Here is a 20,146-nt window from a genome sequence, read left to right on the forward strand (position 1 = left end):
AACTGCTTTAGACTCTATTTCACATTACTCTCAAATTACTTACCTCATCCACGGCTGTTTCTACTGTAGGCTCGGCAAAGAGCGGCTGGTTTTCTTGCGATAATACTAGCGCCATGGCAACTATGAGTCCTCACGTGACCAAATAATAGCGCTCGTTAAATCACTGCACGTGAACAATGCATAGCGATTGGATAAACCTAGATTTTGAGCATATGTTATATTGTGCCTGAAGGCGTGGAGTATATGAGATTTATTACCAACCCAAAACAGCCTAAATAGAGTCTAAGTATTAGTATGCAATTACAATCAGTGATTATTTGATCATGGAGATGTGAGGCTTCAGGTGGAGAGCTATGCATCATCACACAAACTTACCAGCTGGAAACTGCATCTTCTTCGCACAATGGCCTTTCAGCTGAAGCTTTCTCCCATCTCATACATGAGTGAAGGTACGTAGCCTAGTTACGCGAGACTAAAGAAACAACACTATCAAAGTGTTTTAACCAACCTCCAGCGATTAGTAGCAATTTCCAATCTGTTGTTTATTAAGCAGGCATAGCAACCACTCGTCATGATATACTACAAGATGAAATTACATTTACAGTGGTTTGGCAATGGCACAGTAATAGGAGATACACAATACAGGAGATACAATGCAGGTGATACACAATACTGTATGCAAGCCAATAAAGGGAGACAGCCAAGCCATCCATAAGCCAGGAGAAGGCAAATGTACAGCACAAGAAAACATTAAAACTTACCACGCTCTTTAAGACAGAGAACCATCAATGATGATGAAAATAATGCATACATAATTATACAATTACTGAAAGTGTAGTGTGTCCTCGTGCACACACGACCACAACATGGAAGACCATAAGGTGGATGTGGCAAGGAGTGAAATTACAACAAACACACAAAACAACAACAAACAAACAAAAATATAAAATAAATAGTCCTATGTTTCTACCGACCACTCAGCACAGTTCCTTGCTAGAAAAATCAATACACTTCTAAACACTAGAGGTAGCCAAGCCAACTACAGCCTAGCAAGCCAGGTGTAAGTACAAAATAATGCAAACAAACATACCGCTATTAATTTTTTCCTGGTCTTGTACAGCTGGCATGGTGAATTTAGTGTTGGGCGTGGCCGCCTTAATTACTTTCCTTTACTGGAGCACATCCACCAGCAGCTGGCATGACGACTTGAGACTTGGTGTGCCAGCTGGCAACAATTCCAAAAACAAATGATCAGTAGTTTGTTCGTCTAAATCACTGCTTGAATCTGCCTAGTCAATTAACTGCATTGTAGTGGGCATTACGTACTAGCTGTTTTGATCGGTGTTAAATAGAATAGTCGTTCGGTTTCTATCACCTCCACGAAAACACCCGCCCATTATATGATTGTCCCTTTGTTCAACATGGATTCTATTCCCGGTGAGTGCGAAGCCTTAGGCCTTGTAATTTTTTCAAACATTATTTATTATTTAGTCATTCAGTATTATTATTTATGACATAATTTTAACCGCATTTCGTATTATTCTTAGTACTTGGTTGTATAACTAGGCCCAGGACGAGTACAACAAGTACAATCACCAACGGGACAACCTACTAATGGGGTATGTACAAACAGTGCATGGCCAACACAGTGTGTGCAGGTGAAAAGATGTACAGTAATACAATTCTAGAGGAATTTACTGGCACATAAACATAAGGGATGTATTAGTATGCAATTACAGTCAGTGATTATACGATCAGGAAGATGTGAGGATGTGAGATTGCACTTTAAATTGTGAGAATCGTGGTATTGAATCTGATGCCTACAAGCAGTAAAGCTTAAACATTCAACGAATACTTATTACATTAATTTTATGCAATTGTACACAATTTGTGTTACATGATACTGAAGAGTCGGGTTGTTAAGAGCATATTATTTGTTAAGCACATACACATTTCTTGTAATTAACCATAGATGATAAGCGCACATTGGCAAATGCGACGATAAAGCTACACACAGCAAGAAACGTCAAGAAAACCTGAGAGTACTGAAAAATTAATGTCTCCTCAAGCACTTACGTCCCCCTTGAGGTCCCCCTTCGCTATGTATACAGCAAATCAACCATCTGGATAGTGATAATCTTGTTTGTCACAAAGGATTTCACCCAGAAATGGAGTCAAATGTTCTTACACACTGGCGTGGCGACTATTAGCTACTCTCAAAACGTGGTGATTCCGTGTTACAGTCACCACAATTATTTATTAGGCGTATGTGCCTAACAGATAGTATGATTTTTACAAAAAGTTTTCTCCGAAAATTTAAATGCATGCGCTTAACAACCCGACTTTACGGTAGGTTTAAATGAGACTGGATTAGAGCACTGGATTCAGACATGGCTGGAGAGCTATGCATCATCACATAAACTTACCAGCTGGAAACTGCACCTTCTTCGCACAATGGCCTGCCAGATGAGGCTTTCTCCCATCCCATACACGAGTGAAGGTACCCTAGTTCTGCTAGTTACGCGAGACTAAAGAAACAAGACTATCAAAGTGTTTTAACCAACACAAACTAACCTCCAGCGATTAGTAGCAACTTCCAATCATATTGTTTATTAAGTAGGCGTAGCAACCACTCATCTTCCAATCAAAATAGTTGCTGTTGCCCACTTTCAAACACAAATCAACAGTAGGTCGCTTGTCTAGTGGGCATCACGTGCTAACTGTTTTGATTGGCATTAAATAGAATTGTCGTACATTTCTATCACCTCCACGAAAACACCCCATCCATTATATGATTGTCTCTTCATACAACATGGATTCTATTCCTGGTGAGTGCGAAGCCTTATGCCTTGTAGTTTTCTCAAAATATTATTTATTATTTATTTCATTATGGACTGCGTCACATACAACCAAGTACATACACTATCACGACAACCTCCTAGTGATGCGTACAAAACATATAGGAGAGAGCTATACATTATTGCAGTCTTGCATGCAGTAATACATTATTAACAACATCACCAAAGATAAAAGTTACTCAGCTATGCAGCCACTATGCAGCACAGTATCAACATCAACTAGAGGTCACCGGTAGCTAAATACGATTCATCAATGGTGTGGCAATGGCACAGTGATGGAGTATATGTATACACAACCTACAGGAGATGTACAATACTGTAGGAGTATGCAAGCCAGGTGAACCAGATAAGGGAAGACAGCCAAGCCAGCCAGAGCCTAGTAAGCTAGGTAAAGGCAAAATGTACAATATTACAAGAAAACATTTAAAACATACCACGCTCTTTACAATACATTAGTACAAACAGACAACCAAACCAACCAGAGCCTAGCAAGCCAGAAAACTATAAAATACAAGACATATGTACATTACAATGCAAACAAACATACCTGTCCTTGTGCAGCTGGCATGTCAAACCAATTCAGGTGTCCTGCAGCCATGGATACACTGAGCACATCCACTGGCAGCTGGCATGGCTACTTGAGACTTAGTGTGCCAGCTGGCAACACCTTTAAACACAATTGAACAGTAGTTCGCTCATCTAAATAGCCATTTGAATCTGCTCGATTGGTAGTAGGTATATCAGGTGCTATATTGATCGGCATTAAATAAAATTGTCGTACCGTTTCTATCACCTCCATGGAAACATTCACCCATTATACAATTATCTTTTCATACAACATGGATTCTATTCCTGGTGAGTGCGAAGCCTTAGGCCTTGTAGTTTTCTCAAACATTATTATCCACGTCACATACGACCAAATACATACACCATCGCGACAACCCCCTGGTGAGGCTATTATGCGGTGAAGGCACAATCAAAATAATTATGATCCCAAATTAACTCATTCATTATGTCACAATAGTGACAGATAACAAAAATAGTGGCATCATAACTAGAAGCCATCAGTAGCTAAGTGCCGGTACATCATTGGTGTGGCAATGGCACAGTGATGTGTACACAGTGTATGCATACAAAACATACAGGAGAGAACTATACATTATTGCAGTATTGCATGCAGCAATACATTATTGGCAACATCACTGAAGATAAAAATTATTCAGCTACGTAGCCAATATGCAGTACAGTATTATCATCAACTAGAGGTCACCAGTAGCTAAATATGGTTCATTAGTGGTGTGACAATGAAACAGTGATGGTTACACATTGTATGCATGCACAACTTGCAGGAGATACACTATACTGTAGGAGTATACAAGCCATGTGAACCAGATAAAGGAACACAGCCAAGCCAGCCAGAGCTAGCCTAGTAAACCAGGTGAAGGCTAATCATTAAACAATACAAGAAAACATTAAAACACATAGCTATGTACCACATCTTTACAATACATTTACATATAAAACAGACATACAGTTCCTTGTCTTGTGCAGCTGGCATGGCAAACATCCTTTGTATTGGTGTCAGGCCTGGCGGCTTGCTTAATCTTCTTTAGCTGAATGAATCCACTGGCAGCTGGCATGGAAAGTTGATACTGACATTACAACATTTAAACATACTTGTAATCTCTTGTTTATGTGTAAGGTGGCGTCTGGCTCCTGCTGCTAATCTTCTCTTTTGCGTAATCTGTAATTAACCAAGGGTGTGGTACTGGGTGTTATATAGAATTACACGTACGTTCAGGTCATCAGCACGAACAGGCACAACAATTATACGTTTGTGCCTTCGTTCAAGCCGAATCAACCCCCAGTTAATTTATGTCTCTAGGCCTCGTAATTTTCTCAAACATTAATTATTATTTATTTATTGTCTATGATGTAATTTTAACCGCATTTCGTATTATTCTTAGTACTTGGTTGTATAACTAGGACGGGTCACATACACAACCAAGTACATATAACAACGTTGCAACCTACCTATTGAGCAAGTATAAACAGTGCCATAGCCAGCACTCAGAGCAGTGTGTGTGTCGGTGGAAATGATACATATGCAAACATACACAGGCAAGGGAGTTTAGCTGGCATCAGAAAACCACAATACTAAAACACAAATTACACAAAAACCAAGTTAAGTTAGCTATATTGAAAGTATATATTGTAAGTGTGACATGTCTCTGAAGATGACTCAGCAGTGAACTGAGGCTATGCACAATGGTGAAAGCACAATTGGCAAATGATCTCAATCAACCCAATATGGCACAATGCCACTGGGGATGTGCCAGTATATCAGTGGTGTGGCATTGGCACTAATTGGCACAGTGATCACAGTCTATGCATACAACCATGCACAACATTGTCATACAGGAGATTGTTGTATGTGCAATAATGCATCTTCTTGTTTATTACAGGCTCACTGGGTGGTGGAAAATAATTCCAGCCGCTATAGCAAGCCAGGTGAAGGATGAAGATGTACAATACAAGTATTACATTGAAACACTCATTACCTTGTTGATCATGAGTGCATCAGCTGGTTGTTTACAGCGTATCAGCTGGTTGTTCATGAGCACTTCAGTTGGTATCCCGGCCGTACCTGGAGTGCATATCCTACATACAAAATACACAGTTGCAAACATGTAAACATACTTGTAATCTTGTTGTTTACATGTAAAGTGGCCTCTGGCTCTCCTGCAATCACTCCAGGATGTTTACTAATCTTCTCCTTCATGCAATCTGTAATTAAGCAAGGGTGTGGTGCCAGACATTACATAGAATTACACGCACGGTCAAGTCATCAGCATGAACAGGCATACTTATTATAAGGTTGTGCCTTCATTCACAGGCGAATCTATCCCCGCTTAGTTCATGTCTCTAGGCCTCGTAGTTTTCTTAAACGTTATTTATTTATTTATTCATTCCTTCATTATTAATGATGTAATTTTAACCGCATTTCATATTATCTTTAGTACTTGGTTGTATAATTACTACTAGGCCCGAGGCACATACAACCAAGTACAATCACCAATGGGGCAACCTACCAATAAAGCAGTGCATAACCAGTACAGTCATCCGCTGAGTTACATTGTTAAGTATGAGATGGGCCGATATGTCAAAAAATGGTCACATGGTGTCTTGGATACACTGCAAGATGAAATAAAATGTATAGCAGATCGTTGTGAAAGGTGGCAATGCCTTCAAAGGAATACTCATGGATAAGGCACATCAGTGGTGTGCCGACACTGAATAATACAGTAGTGATTGGCACTACTTCACAGCTACAGGAATTATTTTATTTATTGTTATTGGGCAGGTAAATACAAACACAGTACAAACAAACATTACAAACAGTATTACAACAAAATAGCCTACCAAGTCATCAGCATGAACAGGCATAACTATTATACGTTTGTGCCTTTGTTCACTGGCGAGTCAAACCACAGTTAGTGCAAGTTCATAGGCCTTGTAGCCCAAACATTAATTATTTATTTATTTCATTATTATTATTTTGACGTAATTTTAACTGCATTTCGTATTATTCTTAGTACTTGGTTGTATAACTAGACCCAGGTCACATACAACCAAGTGCTCAAACATCACTGTTTTGGCTTGAGGTAAAGCTTGTGACCACAAACCATAAACAAACAGCTTAATTAAGTATTATTGCCTTTGTAAGGCTGCTCTCCAGCATTCTGTCTGAATTACCCAGCCACGATGTCCAGATAACAATAAAATTAACCAGTCATTGTACAGTATTGACCAGAAATTGGCTGATTGTCCAAGGTTATTTGAGCCCTGTGCATGCTCCTACCAAGACTTGCCTGGAATGGTTTGAAGGCTGTTGTAGCAGAGATTCTAATAGTTTATTGTATTTGATATGGCATAGCACCATTCATTGTTTTCTGCCAAGGAGCTCTGGTAAGTTCAAGGGTGATTAAAACATCTAACTTGTGTGTGTATGACTTCTTGTAGTTTCAGTGGGTATCAGGCACAGAAATGGCACTATACTTTAGCTTAGCCATTTCATAAATGGGGGAGAGAAATGAATAAAAAAATACACAGTTACATACATTTAAGTATACTTGTAATCTTGTTGTTTGCATGTTGGCTCTCCTGCAATCACTCCATTTACATTTTCTAATCTGCTTCACGAAATCTGTAATTAAGCATAGGTGTGGTACTGGGCGTTATATAGAATTACATGTATGGTCAAGTCATCAACACAAACAGACGTAATTATTATACGGTTGTGCCTTCATTCACAGGCGACTCTATCCCCGTTTAGTTCATATCTCTAGGCCTTGTTGTTTTTGAGAACATTATTTATTTATTCATTATTATTTATGATGTAATTTTAACCACATTTCTTATTATTCTCAGTACTTGGTTGTATAACTAGGCCTGGAGCACATACAACCAAGTACAACCACCAAATAGGACAATCTACTAATAGGGCATGTACAAACGGTATATGCATGGCCATCACAGTGTGTGTGGGTGGAAAAGACACACATACATGTATATACACAGTAGCATACAATAAACGTAAATGATGTGTTTACAACCCACGACTAGGTGGTGAAGGCACAATCATGATCCCAAATCATCCTTTGACACAATAGTGACAGATATAACACAATAGTGGCATTGTAACTAGAGGTCACCAGTAGCTAAGTGCCGGTACATTATTGGTGTGGCAATGGTACTGTGATGTGTACACAGTATATGCATACAAAGCATACAGGAGAGAGCTATACACCATTGTAGTATTGTATGCATCAAATACATTATTGGCAACATCACCGAGGATGGAAAATATTCAGCTACGTATGTAGCTAGCCAATATACAGCACAGTATCAACTAGAGGTCACTGGTAGTTCAATGGGGTTTATCAGTGGTGTATTAGCACAGTGATGGGTGTATACTATATGCATGCTTAACTTGTAGGAGATACACAATACTGTAGTAGTTAAGAGTATGGGGTTAAAATTAGCCAGGTGAGCCAGATAAAGAAAGACAGCCAAGCCAGCCAGAGCCTAGTAAGCCAGGTGAAAGCAAAATGTACAATACAAGTAAAAAATACAAGCAAACATTAAAACATAGTAACATACCATGCTGTTTACAATATACATTTACAAACAGACATCCAAGCCAACCAGAGCCAGGTGGAAGAATAAAAAGAATAAACAACACATACATATTGCTATTAATCTTCTTCCTCTTCAGTCTTGTCTTTTGCAGCTGGTCCTTTGTATTTTGTAGGGCATGGCCAACTTAATTAACTGTTTTGTGTTGTGCATTATATGGAATGACAAAAAAATTTTTTGTCACCAGCACAAAAACGAGTAAGCATTATACGTTTGTGCCTTCATTCAATGGCAATTCTATCGCCAGTTAGTGCATGTCTGTATACCATGTAGTTTTCGCGTACATTATTAATTCATTATTTATGATGTAATTTTGACTGCATTTTGTATTATCTTTAGTACTTGGTTGTATAATTACTAGGACCAGGTCACATACAACCTAGTACATACACCAACGTGACAACCCCCTGGTAAGTGCATACACCAATGCGACAATCCCCTGGTGAGGCTATGCACACTAATGGTGTGCAATATCAGGATTTTCATTTCGATACGATAATAGGGTAAATATCGAAATTTCGATTCGATTTCCGATAATTTTTAATTGTGTGGGTGGAGTAATTGCGTGGGCGGCCGATATTTATAAATATACTTCAAATATAATTTACACTCCAAAACTATTGCATAGAACTAATAATAAGCCTAGATAACTGGTAGACAAGCTTTTAAAATGGCTAGATTGTACAGAACCAACCTTCATTTCTAGCATGATTGTGCAATCACACACCTAATGCTGTTGATTTAATGAAATATTCATTGATATTTTGATAATTATCGAAACTTTTCGATAATATCGAAATCTGCTAAAGTGATATAGAAATCGATACAATAACGACATTGACAAATTATCGCGATATCGATATTTTTTCGATATATTGCACACCACTAATGCACACGACTAATGCACATGACTAGGTGGTGAAGGTACAGTAAGATTGAAATTATGATCCAAAATAAACTGAATATGTCACAATACAATAGTGATATGAAGATATAACACAATAGTGGCATCATAACTAGAGGCCACCAGTAGCTAAGTGCCAGTACATATTGCAGTATTGTATGTACTAATGCATTATTGGCAACATCACCAAAGACGAAAATTATTCAGCTATGCAGCCAATATGCAGCACAGTATCAACATCAACTAGAGGCATCAGTGGTGTGGCAATGACACAGTGATGGGTTGCACTATTTGTATACACAACTTGCAGGAGATACGTAATACTTTAGTAGTTACTGTAAGTGTATGCAAACCAGGTGAATCTGATAAAGCAAGACAGCCAAGCCAGCCAGAGCCTAGTAAGGCAAAGTATACAATACAGGTAATTAAACAATACAAGAAAGCATTAAAACACATACCACACTCTTTGCAATGCATTTACATATAAAATGCAAGTAAACAATACAAACAGACATACCGTTACTTGTCTTGTGCAGCTGGCCTGGCTATTGGTGTTGGCTTAATTACCTGCTTAATTTTCTTTACACAGAATGCATCCACTGGCAGCTAGCATGGCAGCTTGAGACTAGTGTGCCAGCTGGCAACACTTTCAAAAGCAAATTATCAGTAGTTCTTCGTCTACATGTAGATTGCTCTGCCGGTTGTGATCGGCATTAAATAGAATTGTTGTACGTTTCTATCACCTCCACGAAAACACCTGTTCATTATACGATTGTCTCTTCATTCAACCTTGTAGTTTTCTCAAACATTATTTATCATTTATTCATTATTTATGATGTAATCTCGACAGCATTTCTTATTATTTTTAGTACTTGGTTGTATAATTATTACTAGGACTGCATCACATAGAACCAAGTGCATGCCAACGTGACAACCTAACACCAGGGCAAGGCATATACTACTTGTACCATATTGTTCAAGAGAAAAAAACACGTTACAATACCTACAGTAGGTGACTTTAAACAGTTTACATTTGGTTTTGTAAAGACCATTGTAATGTAATAGTTTTATGATTACCATTATAATGGTGAAAACCAAACGCATCATAATTACTATCATGTTTACAATATGTATTCATGTTTAAAACAAAACAAGTCCAGTTACCAGTTGCATGCACAACCACACACAGAGGGGCAAGAACAAATTAAATGTATAACTACCAGCTGGCAACAAGCTTGATAACAGCAGGAGCAGTGAAATTTGTAACTTTGCAGCTGTCATGTAGCTGTCAATTAACAAAACAATAGCTGTACAACATACAACACAACACAAGCAATCATAATTACTATTTTACAGGTTTTTGCAATTGAATTCGTCGCCTTTGCAATTGAATTCGTCCTGTTTGCAATTGAATTCGTCGGTGTTGCAATTGAATTCGTCGGTATTGCAATTGAATTCGTCAGTTTTGCAGTTGAATTAGTCGGTTTTGCAATAGAATTTGTCGCGTTTGCATTACAATTCGTCATAAACAAAACGGCTCCAATAAACCAACCCGTTCATTAAGAGATGAACTATTTAGAGTTACACTTGAGACACTAGAAGGTAATTGGAGCTGGTAGTACGCGAAGCTGATAGCTGTCTGACAAGTTAATTAGCTTGCTCGCGAGTGACCACACCCATCGCGAATGGCGTAGTAGAGTTTGGAATGTTGCTGGAGAGGCTGTAGAGGAAGAATTATTTCCTTATAAAGAGTTGTTTACTACTGTTGTACTTGAACAAGTTCTTGTAGCAGCTGCTACATCATGTTTTCGTGTTTGCTCCAGCTGCCATTCTTGTTACGGATGAATTTAACTGCAAAAGCGACGAATTCAATTGCAAAACCGACGAATTCAATTGCAAACGGGACGAATTCAATTGCAAAAGCGACGAATTCAATTGCAAACGGGACGAATTCAATTGCAAAAGCAACGAATTCAATTGCAAACGGGACAAATTCAATTGCAAAGTCGCCAAATTCAATTGCAAAAACCTGTAATTACTAAGGCAATTGTAAAAACTAATGGTAATTACTAATAGTATTACCAATAGTATTACAATGGTTCTTTTTGAACCATATTAAACTTTATAAAGTCCCCTACTGTAGTATGAAACTGACTGCTATATCAACCCTTAAAGGCACATAAACCACTCTAGTGGCAAAATATTTTTTTTGTTAAAACATGCAAAACGCATGATATTTAACTAGCAACTGTTTTCGAAACAGAAAGAGCTATATGCTTACAGATATCAATAATAAAATAGTTAGCTACTGTAGTACTGTTTCTCCACATATTTCACGGTCTCCTTTCAGTTGAAAATCTGTCCCCAATTGGCAAGAATCGCCATCAATCGCTATCAGCTCACTTAATGTAGAGCTGGGCGATTTACTGGTATTGTTAGTAATCTGTGATATTTAAGTCATACCGGTTTTGATACCACTGTACAATCGAGATACTCTAATAGAGCAGTCAGTCACATTACTGTGCAATAGAACACACACACACATAATTACTAGTAAAAGTCTAGCTCTCCATTCTAAAAATAATTATCTGTTTACAGAAGCTAAGCTCTGTGTGTCCAGCTTTCAAACTTGCACAGATTGATATACTCTAATACAGCAATCATTTACCTTAACCCCAAAAGCCACTATACAATGCAACAGGCTTACTTTCACCCTTCTTACAACATTATCTCGGAAGCATGATCCTCTCTCCAATGCCTGACAAGTAGGCGAAACACTGGCAATATTAAGCCACCTCGGTCACCTGCAAAATGGCTCTGAAGCACACATCAGTGAAATTAATTAACACTAACATTTCTACGTCTACTTTTATGGATGGCAGCTCATTGCTTTGACTCTCTAGATTAACACCTGTTCCAATTATGCACTGGCACTAAATGTAAATCATGTGTCAATCTGTTTTGATCGCCATTAAATAGAATTTTTGTACCATTTTAATCACTGGCACGAAAACTCCCGATTGTTATACATTCGTGCCTTTGTTCACCGGCGATCCAAATCCCAAGATCATAGGCCTTGTAGTTTTCTCAAGCATTATTTATTAATTAATTACGTGTAATTATTTATTTATTTATTTATGACATAATTTTAACCACATTTCTTATTATCTTTAGTACTTGGTTGTATAATTATTACTAGGACCGGGTCACATACAACCAATACATACACCAACATGACAACCCCCTGGTGAGGCTATGTATGCGACTACAGTAGGTGGTGAAGGCACTATCAAGATAATTATAATTCCATATCAACTCAATATGGCACAATATAACACAGTAATGGCATCGTAACTAGAGGCCACCAGTAACTACTGTAAGTGCTGGTACATCATTGGTGTGACAATGGCACAATGTTGTGTACACAGTATATACATACAAAACATACAGGAGAGAACTATACATTATTACAGTATTGTATGCATGCAACAATACATTATTGGCAACATCACCAAATATGAAATTATTCAGCTATGTAGCCAATATACAGAGCACAGTATCAACATCAACTAGAGGTCACCAGTAGCTAAATGTGGTTCATCAGTGGTGTGGCAATGGCACAGTGATGGGTACACACTAGCTGTATACATTAATTTGCCGGAGATACACAATACTGTAGTAGTTAAGAGTATACAAGCCAAGTGAACCAGATAAAGGAATACAGCCAAGCCAGCCAGAGCCTAGTGAGCCAGGTAAAGGAAAAATGTATATAGTAGCACAAGAAAGCAATACCATGCTCCTTGCAATACATTTACATATAGCCAACCAGGCCAGGTTTGAGAAGGATGAAATAAAATACAAGTAAACAATAAAAACATACTGCTATTAATCTTGTTCCTCGTCTTGTGCAGATGGCATGGCAAACTTCTGGTGTTGGGTATGGCTGCCTTAATTACTGCTTATCACAGTTTCTGTGGAGCGCATCCACTGGCAGCTGGCATGGTGACTTGAGACTAGTATGCCAGCTGGCAACACTTTCAAAAACAAATAATCAAATGTTCACTCGTCTAGAACGCTGTTTGAACTTGCCTGGTTCATTAACTGCTTTGTAGTGGGTGTCACGTGCTAGCTGTTTTGATCAGTGTTAAATAGAATTGTCGTACGTTTCTATCACTTCTACAAAAACACCTGCCCATTATATGATTGTCTCTTCATTCAACATGGCTTCTATTCCCGGTGATTGCGAAGCCTTAGGCCTTGTAGTTTCCTCAAACATTTTTATGGTGTAATTTTAACCGCATTTCTTATTATATTTAGTACTTGGTTGTATAATTAGGACTGCGTTACATACAACCAAGTACATGCAATATGTAAAGATATGTGTATGCATGTGTCTATATTGATATATATATATATCTAATCCAAAACAGCCAAGCTGTAAAAAAATAGTGCAGCCCTCAAAAAGGCTATGGTGAAAAAAGATGTGAAATCCAAGGTGGTGGCCAAGAAATGGCTGTGGTGGTAGTAAAAATTTTAAGAACGACAATTCAGGTGAATTTTGGTGCCGCTTGGTCATGGCACAAAATTCACCTGAATTGTCGTAATTAAAATTTTTACCATTAACCTACCATCACAGCCATTTCTTGGCCGCCACCTTGGATTTCACATCTTTTTTCACCATAGCCTTTTTGAGGGCCGCACTCTTTTTTTATAGCTTGGCTGGTTTTGGATTAGATTTTACTTCTTTTTGCATTTGTATACCCCTGGCTTTTTAACCTATCTTCTTCTTTTTTTTTACCACAGGAAGAAGAAAAGATGAAACAGATGCTAAATACTTTAAATATTTCTGATTTTATCAGTAAATGTACAAATTATACATATAATACATATATTTATTACAGAACTCTCTACATGGTGGTTTCTTTGTAACTGAACACTCTACAAGGTGGCTTCTTCTAGCTGATATCTCTACAGGGTGAATTGTTTGTAGCTGAACTCTCTACAGGGTGATTTGTTTGTAGCTGATCTCTATACAGGTTACTTGTTTCTAGCTTATCTCTTGAATTCTCTTCAGGTAGTCATTTTTTATTAGCTAATCTTGATTGCATAATTGTTACACACTGTTAGTTTTTTCGTTGTATCTTCGTGGTTTTTAGCTCGATTTCTTTCAAACCACAAAAGGTTTGAGGTTCAATAGTTAACCTATTCACTCACTGATTTTCAGCTTCTTCCCGTGAGTGGTTTACCCTGTAGGCGTGACAACATATTGGTGTTACTTTTCATGAATAATCGCTAATAACTCTTTGCCTGTTTATCTTATTCCAGCCAAACCTGGTACTAAGATGTGCCTTTATACCCCCCTTCTGTGTGCCAAATTTCAAAGTAATCGGATATAGCGTTCGCATTTTATAGCAGTTTTTGTAAGATTACGATAAGACAAAGAAGTGGAAAAAAAAGAAACTAAGAAATTTTGAAGTCGCACATCTCGGGAACGCTTGAAGCAATTTCGCTCAAATTTGGTATGTGGAGTACTGAAGTTGGCGGGCGTGCCCACCGCAAAAATCGTCTTGTTTCGTTAAGGCAGCACAGAGCTACGGAGGTGCGAAAATCGTGTTTTCTTTCTTCCTGCCAATATACTCATGGGTGTTGCGTGCCGGCTTCTTGAGCCACACAACACACTACCGTGTGTCTTGATATATGTGTATATATATATATATATACACTACACCCTGTATGTACATTGATCTTATTATACATAGGTACTAGTGGACCACTTGGAGGTTTTAATCTTGCTGGTTTATTATCCAATCCTTCTTTTATGAACATGGTAAGTCTTTTTTTTTGCTGTAGCAAGTATGTATTTTTCTACTCACACAGGCAACTTCAATGATGCAAAACCCAGCATTTCAATCCACGTAAGTTGGCAATCTTTAACAAATTGCGTTTTCCACACTCTAGTAACTTTATTTGTCTCCAGAGAATATACAGTATAATAACTTGGACATATTAAAGAAATTAAAATCTGTAAAAATAAGTTTGCAGAACAAGAAGAGACTGCTGGCGCTGAAGTAAATTGAGTTGGGGGGTACCTGTACATCATTACACCCACAGATTCCGATATACTACTATAACATACTAGCAAATGAGTTAAAATAAGGATCTGTTGGTTTACTTGATGTAACCATGATCCTTGTTGATTCAGTGATCCCTTGTTTCTTAAATCTATCATACTGCATATTAGGGACCACAAAGGTCTGGGTGTGGACCATAGGTAGCACAAATGATCAGTTACACTATTCATTGGACGGATGTATGATTTAAAGATACAGTATATAACTTCACACACGCGTGGCATTTTTAGCATGGCACCACGCAGCACCACGACACTTGCCACCACGACACTTGCCACAAAACATTGTTGCGTGGCCCACACCAAGTTTGCTGCATGGCACACGCGAGTGGTGTGCCACGCATAGCCCTTACTGGCTGCCATGCGTCATCCTTATGCCACGCATGGCTGTCAACCAGGTGTGTGTGTAAACCACTAACTCTTCAGTAGTTACATGTACAGTGCTGTTTTATAGGACTATAGGACTATAGAACAGCACTGTTCTATAGGACTGGGACAAAGCTTCAAATATTTTGTGGGTTTAAAGGTTAAGTAAACTTCAAATTATAAAAGTATCGATGTTTGTCTCTTTACGATCTATCTTTGTGTGCCACGCCCACTTTTGAACCATCGAAGTTTAGCTTGCTACCGTAGTTGTAGCCTTAGAACACCTTATACAGTGATAGATAATGTATGAAAGTTTCCTATTAGCCATTAGTTAGTGTTTGCCTATGCATGATTGCAGTATAGCGGACATGCCCATTTGCAATCGATTGATCGCGTCATTCGGTGCTGCTGCTATGCATTTTCCAAACGCTTACAAACTTATTAAATAGTATTAGAAAGATAAAACTCAAGAAGGGCATTGGCTGATATTAGCCACATGTGGCAATGGTTCCAAGCGTGGCAATCAGAGGACTCCATGCGTTGCATTGTCATGGCGTAGCAATCTCTTTTTTCATGCGTGGTAATGCCTTGTGTCACCACGTAGCAATGACCAGTCCCACACGTAATGTTTGCTTTTACCATGGGAAAAGTTGCATGGCGCCATGCCAAAAATGTCACGCGTGTGTGAAGTTATAAATGGACTGTACTGTAATACAACTGGAATCCAACCCCATTACCTGCATCGTGTTAACTATCACGCGCAATCAACACAACCCAGCAACCCAGAGAAACCACAAGCAAGGATCCGTGGGGCCACATTGCTTAACTACATATATGGTGTTTCAGTGTTAAGGCAAGGGCTGATACAGTTTTCAGGCAGTAGATCAAATGTCGCATCTTCAAAAGCGCTGCACGACACTCGCATGGTCAGCGCAAGGCTTGTAGCAGTTCTGCTTCTTAAAAATTGCTGTCACCAACAAAATAGCTAGACAAACAGAATGCTATCAGTCTCTGCTGGGCAATGACATCAATAGAGTACAACATTTTCCATAACAATGCCAGGTACATCTTTTACAGGTGTCCGGAAACCCCAACCACATAAATTTTGGTATTTTTTCAAACTGCAAATTAAGACTGCTCTTTCTCACAGCACCCACACTTTACCACCCACAATTTATACCACGAATAGCCTAGTTCATTGGCTACAATTTGACACTAAACATTTAAAATCCATTTTTCTCTCGAGAAGAAATGAACAAATTCCTAGTGCATATACAGAACTTTGTCCGGAAATGCCTGCCCCTACCTTACTGATCCGCACTAATTCACTATGCCAGACTAACTCACAGCAATTGTCTGCTTTCATACATATGCCTTGTGCATACCATTCCACAAGCAGTCAATTTCCTATATAGTCTGGCTGTTGAAGGGTGATACTTGGAAAAAAAATGGTATTTTGGTATCATTAGATGCAGAATTTACTGGAGAACAGCATATCCAAAATCCTCTTTGGGGAAAAAGAACTTATGTATGTTTGAAGTTTTATGCTAATATAACGCAAAAAGGCATTATCATCCAAAATTTTAAATTTCATGTTTCTGATTGTAACTTGAGATATGCACCACATATATTTTTTGTACTTTTCATGTATCTGTACTTATTTGTACACAGGTTGCCATGACAACAACCACAATTATCTCACAATTTGTACTAGTAATAGCATGGGTAGCAGTGAAATTTGCCATTTCCAATACAACACGAGTGGTATTTATCCCAAATTTCACTGCTATCCATGCTATTCCCAGTTAATACCATACTCGCTGCATATACCCATGCTGTGCATTAGCGTTGCTATTTGTCACTATGTACTAAACACGCGTCAACACTAATTGGCGCTACATTGTTAACAAATTCTAGCCAATGAAATTGCAATTACAACTTTTTCACTGCTACCAGTGGAATACGGGATAAATTTCACTGCTACTATTGAGACTTTTGTATGGGCAGTGAAACAGGTATGGTATTAGTATATTAATTTATGGTTTTTAGTTTTTTTTCATATCGAGTTTTACGTGTAATAGCTAGTTTTGAGTTTGGTAAAAATATTGTGGTAAATGAAAACTCTCTGTAAGGCCAACTGGTCAGTCAGTCACCCATTAAAAAAATTGTTTTAAAAGTAACTTTGTGACTTGCGTAAGGTTTCGTAAATATACTGTATTTCTACTTCAAAAATGTTTTGCATATGTTAAAATAGACATTGCTAAAATTTGTAGAAATAGTTTTTTGTAAATTTCTTTTTAGTATTTTATTTAATGACATTGTGAACTCACATTACAGATTTTTCAGTTGAAACCACAATTTATGTATAAAAGTGTGCTCTGACACTACAAAATGTATATCCACAGTAAAGCTGTAAATTATGCAATACTACTGGGCAGTGCACCACAGTAAAGCATAATGAACAAAGTAGTGTATATAAATGTGTGGGTAAAGAGGCAAATGTTTTGCCACTAAGGTATAATAGACAAGGTATGATTCACTCTTAGATATAATGATCAAGACTATACAGGTACAATGCCTAGTGTGAATAAAGAGCAGGACTTATTTTATAAATCCACAAGCTAACCATTATTAGTCTGAATATCAAAAAGATTGAGCATGTGCAGTTCAGTTTTTAAACCAGACGCCCCCACAGCCAGCCGAAAAAGGCCGGCTGTGGGTGCACACCTGATTTACTGAAACTGTTTTCGTAAAAAAAAACGTGTGTGTATATATACCTACCTACCTACCTATGTTTGTTTGTCCGTATGCACCATGCTAGCAAAACCTTTTAAAATGGTAAAAAGCAGCCAGGATGTAAGAATAGTTAAGCCTGTATCAAACTTCCACACATATAAACCTTGCTCTGCGGTAGTTTATTCTCAGCAGTCTGAAATATGGGTATGGCAGCTCTTCATATACTTTGTGAATGGTCTTCCTCGGTTTTATAGACGTGTAACAAATTTAAAACAATGTTGAAGGCCTCTTTGGCTACCAAAGATAACCTGTCCTTCGAGTTGAAAGGGGGGCGTTACTCATACTAACACGAATGAAAATTAAAGCAGTTTCAAGGCTTTCTTTAACAATTCGCATGACAAAACACGATAGACACAGTATAAAACAGTTGAAAAGATACTTCTGTGCATAATGTGAGGTTTAAAGTGGTTTGTTATAGTTATGCTTCCTTAGCAGTGCACAGTAACGTACCGAATTATGAAATACGCTAAATTACAGTATTTACAAACGTAATTATCTATGCTACAGTATGTACAAGTTGAGCTGGATCCTGAAAAACAGCTAAAATTAAAAGTGGATTTTTTTTCTCAAGGGAGTTAGTTGGCTCCATTACAAGTTTGGAAAAAGCTGAAATGGACACTGCACTTTATGGTTTCCCATAGGATATGTATGGTGAAAAGTTTGATTGACCGTGAATATTGTGTCAGACATTTGATTGAAAAGATTTTGAAATACTTTTAGCAGGTCAAGCAGTGCTACAAGTGAGTCAAATTTCAAGATTGTGTGTAATTGCATCCGAGAGTTATTGAGGATCCAGTTCAACGCGTACATACTATAACTGAATTAATAATAGCAATAGCATGAATATCAACTAAATTACATATATGGTTGATTAATTTCCTATTTAGTTAGAAGGGGATAGTATTAACTGTATGGGCGCCTGGTGTTTAGAAGTAGCATAATATCAGCTTGTTAAGATTACTGCACTTATGTACCAGCTACCTTGTTCACTGTAGTCACGAAATCCTTAAAGATAGTGCAGTGAACCTTCTAACATTGATGTCAGTAAAATTCTGTAATCACAAAGGACAACAGTTGGGATATGGCCTATAGCTATATATAGCAATATTGACCCACATGCCCATTTTCTGATGAATCACCAAATAATGTAATGCTACTCCAATATTTTAAATTATTTTTCTCTCAATAATAAATCATGTTTATATTGATCTTTGTTGAAAACCAACTATGATAATTGAAAAGTTCACCTTGTGTATGTTAACTTGTGATCAGCCTCACAAAGTAGCAAGCAAAGTGTATAAGCCCTAAAGGTAGCCATATATGGTTTGGCTGCTGGGGTCTCACTAAATAATATTATGGTGGAAAGCATGAAAGTATTGACGTTGAGGTATTTAAATTACAGGTTCACTTGCAGGTTACATACTGGAATGAGCTTAGCTTACTAAGCTGTGCCATGCTTTAAGGCATTTGTAATAGACATGAGCACAGTTCAATCTAAATGCAAACTGTCATAATTATGGTGTACATGCAGCAGTTTCAAAAAGTAAATTATGTCATAACAGTGGTCAGTCAGTCATGGACTCACAGCTTGAGTGGAGAACATTGTAAAAGCTGCCCGTCCAGTAATAAATTCAAATTCAAAAGGCTGAAAAATTATTGTTAACGAAACTGTTACTGAGAAACCATGGCACTACTCATACGTATCTATTTACATTGAAAACAATAATTAAATGTGTAACAAAACAAGCATGCAGCTGCACAGTTCTAAGTTACCTAAAAGTAGTAAAATGACTTTGTTTAGTTTACACAGAATTTTATGTACATAAGGTTAAGGTTAGAGTCTATTTTTTATAAACTCAATAACTGATTCATGCTCCTATATAGTAATTTTTC

General features: G+C 37.8%; 1 protein-coding gene across 1 annotated transcript in view; it reads left to right on the top strand.

The window, feature by feature from the left end:
* The window catches only part of LOC136255785 (small glutamine-rich tetratricopeptide repeat-containing protein alpha-like), a 149,477-nt gene that overhangs the window by 91,685 nt on the left and 37,646 nt on the right, over positions 1 to 20,146 (top strand). The window contains exons 10-11 of the mRNA XM_066048677.1: positions 14,721 to 14,788; positions 14,839 to 14,876. Coding sequence (XP_065904749.1) covers positions 14,721 to 14,788; positions 14,839 to 14,876 — 106 coding nt within the window. The remainder of the gene's footprint in view (positions 1 to 14,720; positions 14,789 to 14,838; positions 14,877 to 20,146) is intronic.

The sequence above is a fragment of the Dysidea avara genome, chromosome 5 (genome assembly GCF_963678975.1).
Source record: "Dysidea avara chromosome 5, odDysAvar1.4, whole genome shotgun sequence".
Taxonomy (NCBI): domain Eukaryota; kingdom Metazoa; phylum Porifera; class Demospongiae; order Dictyoceratida; family Dysideidae; genus Dysidea; species Dysidea avara.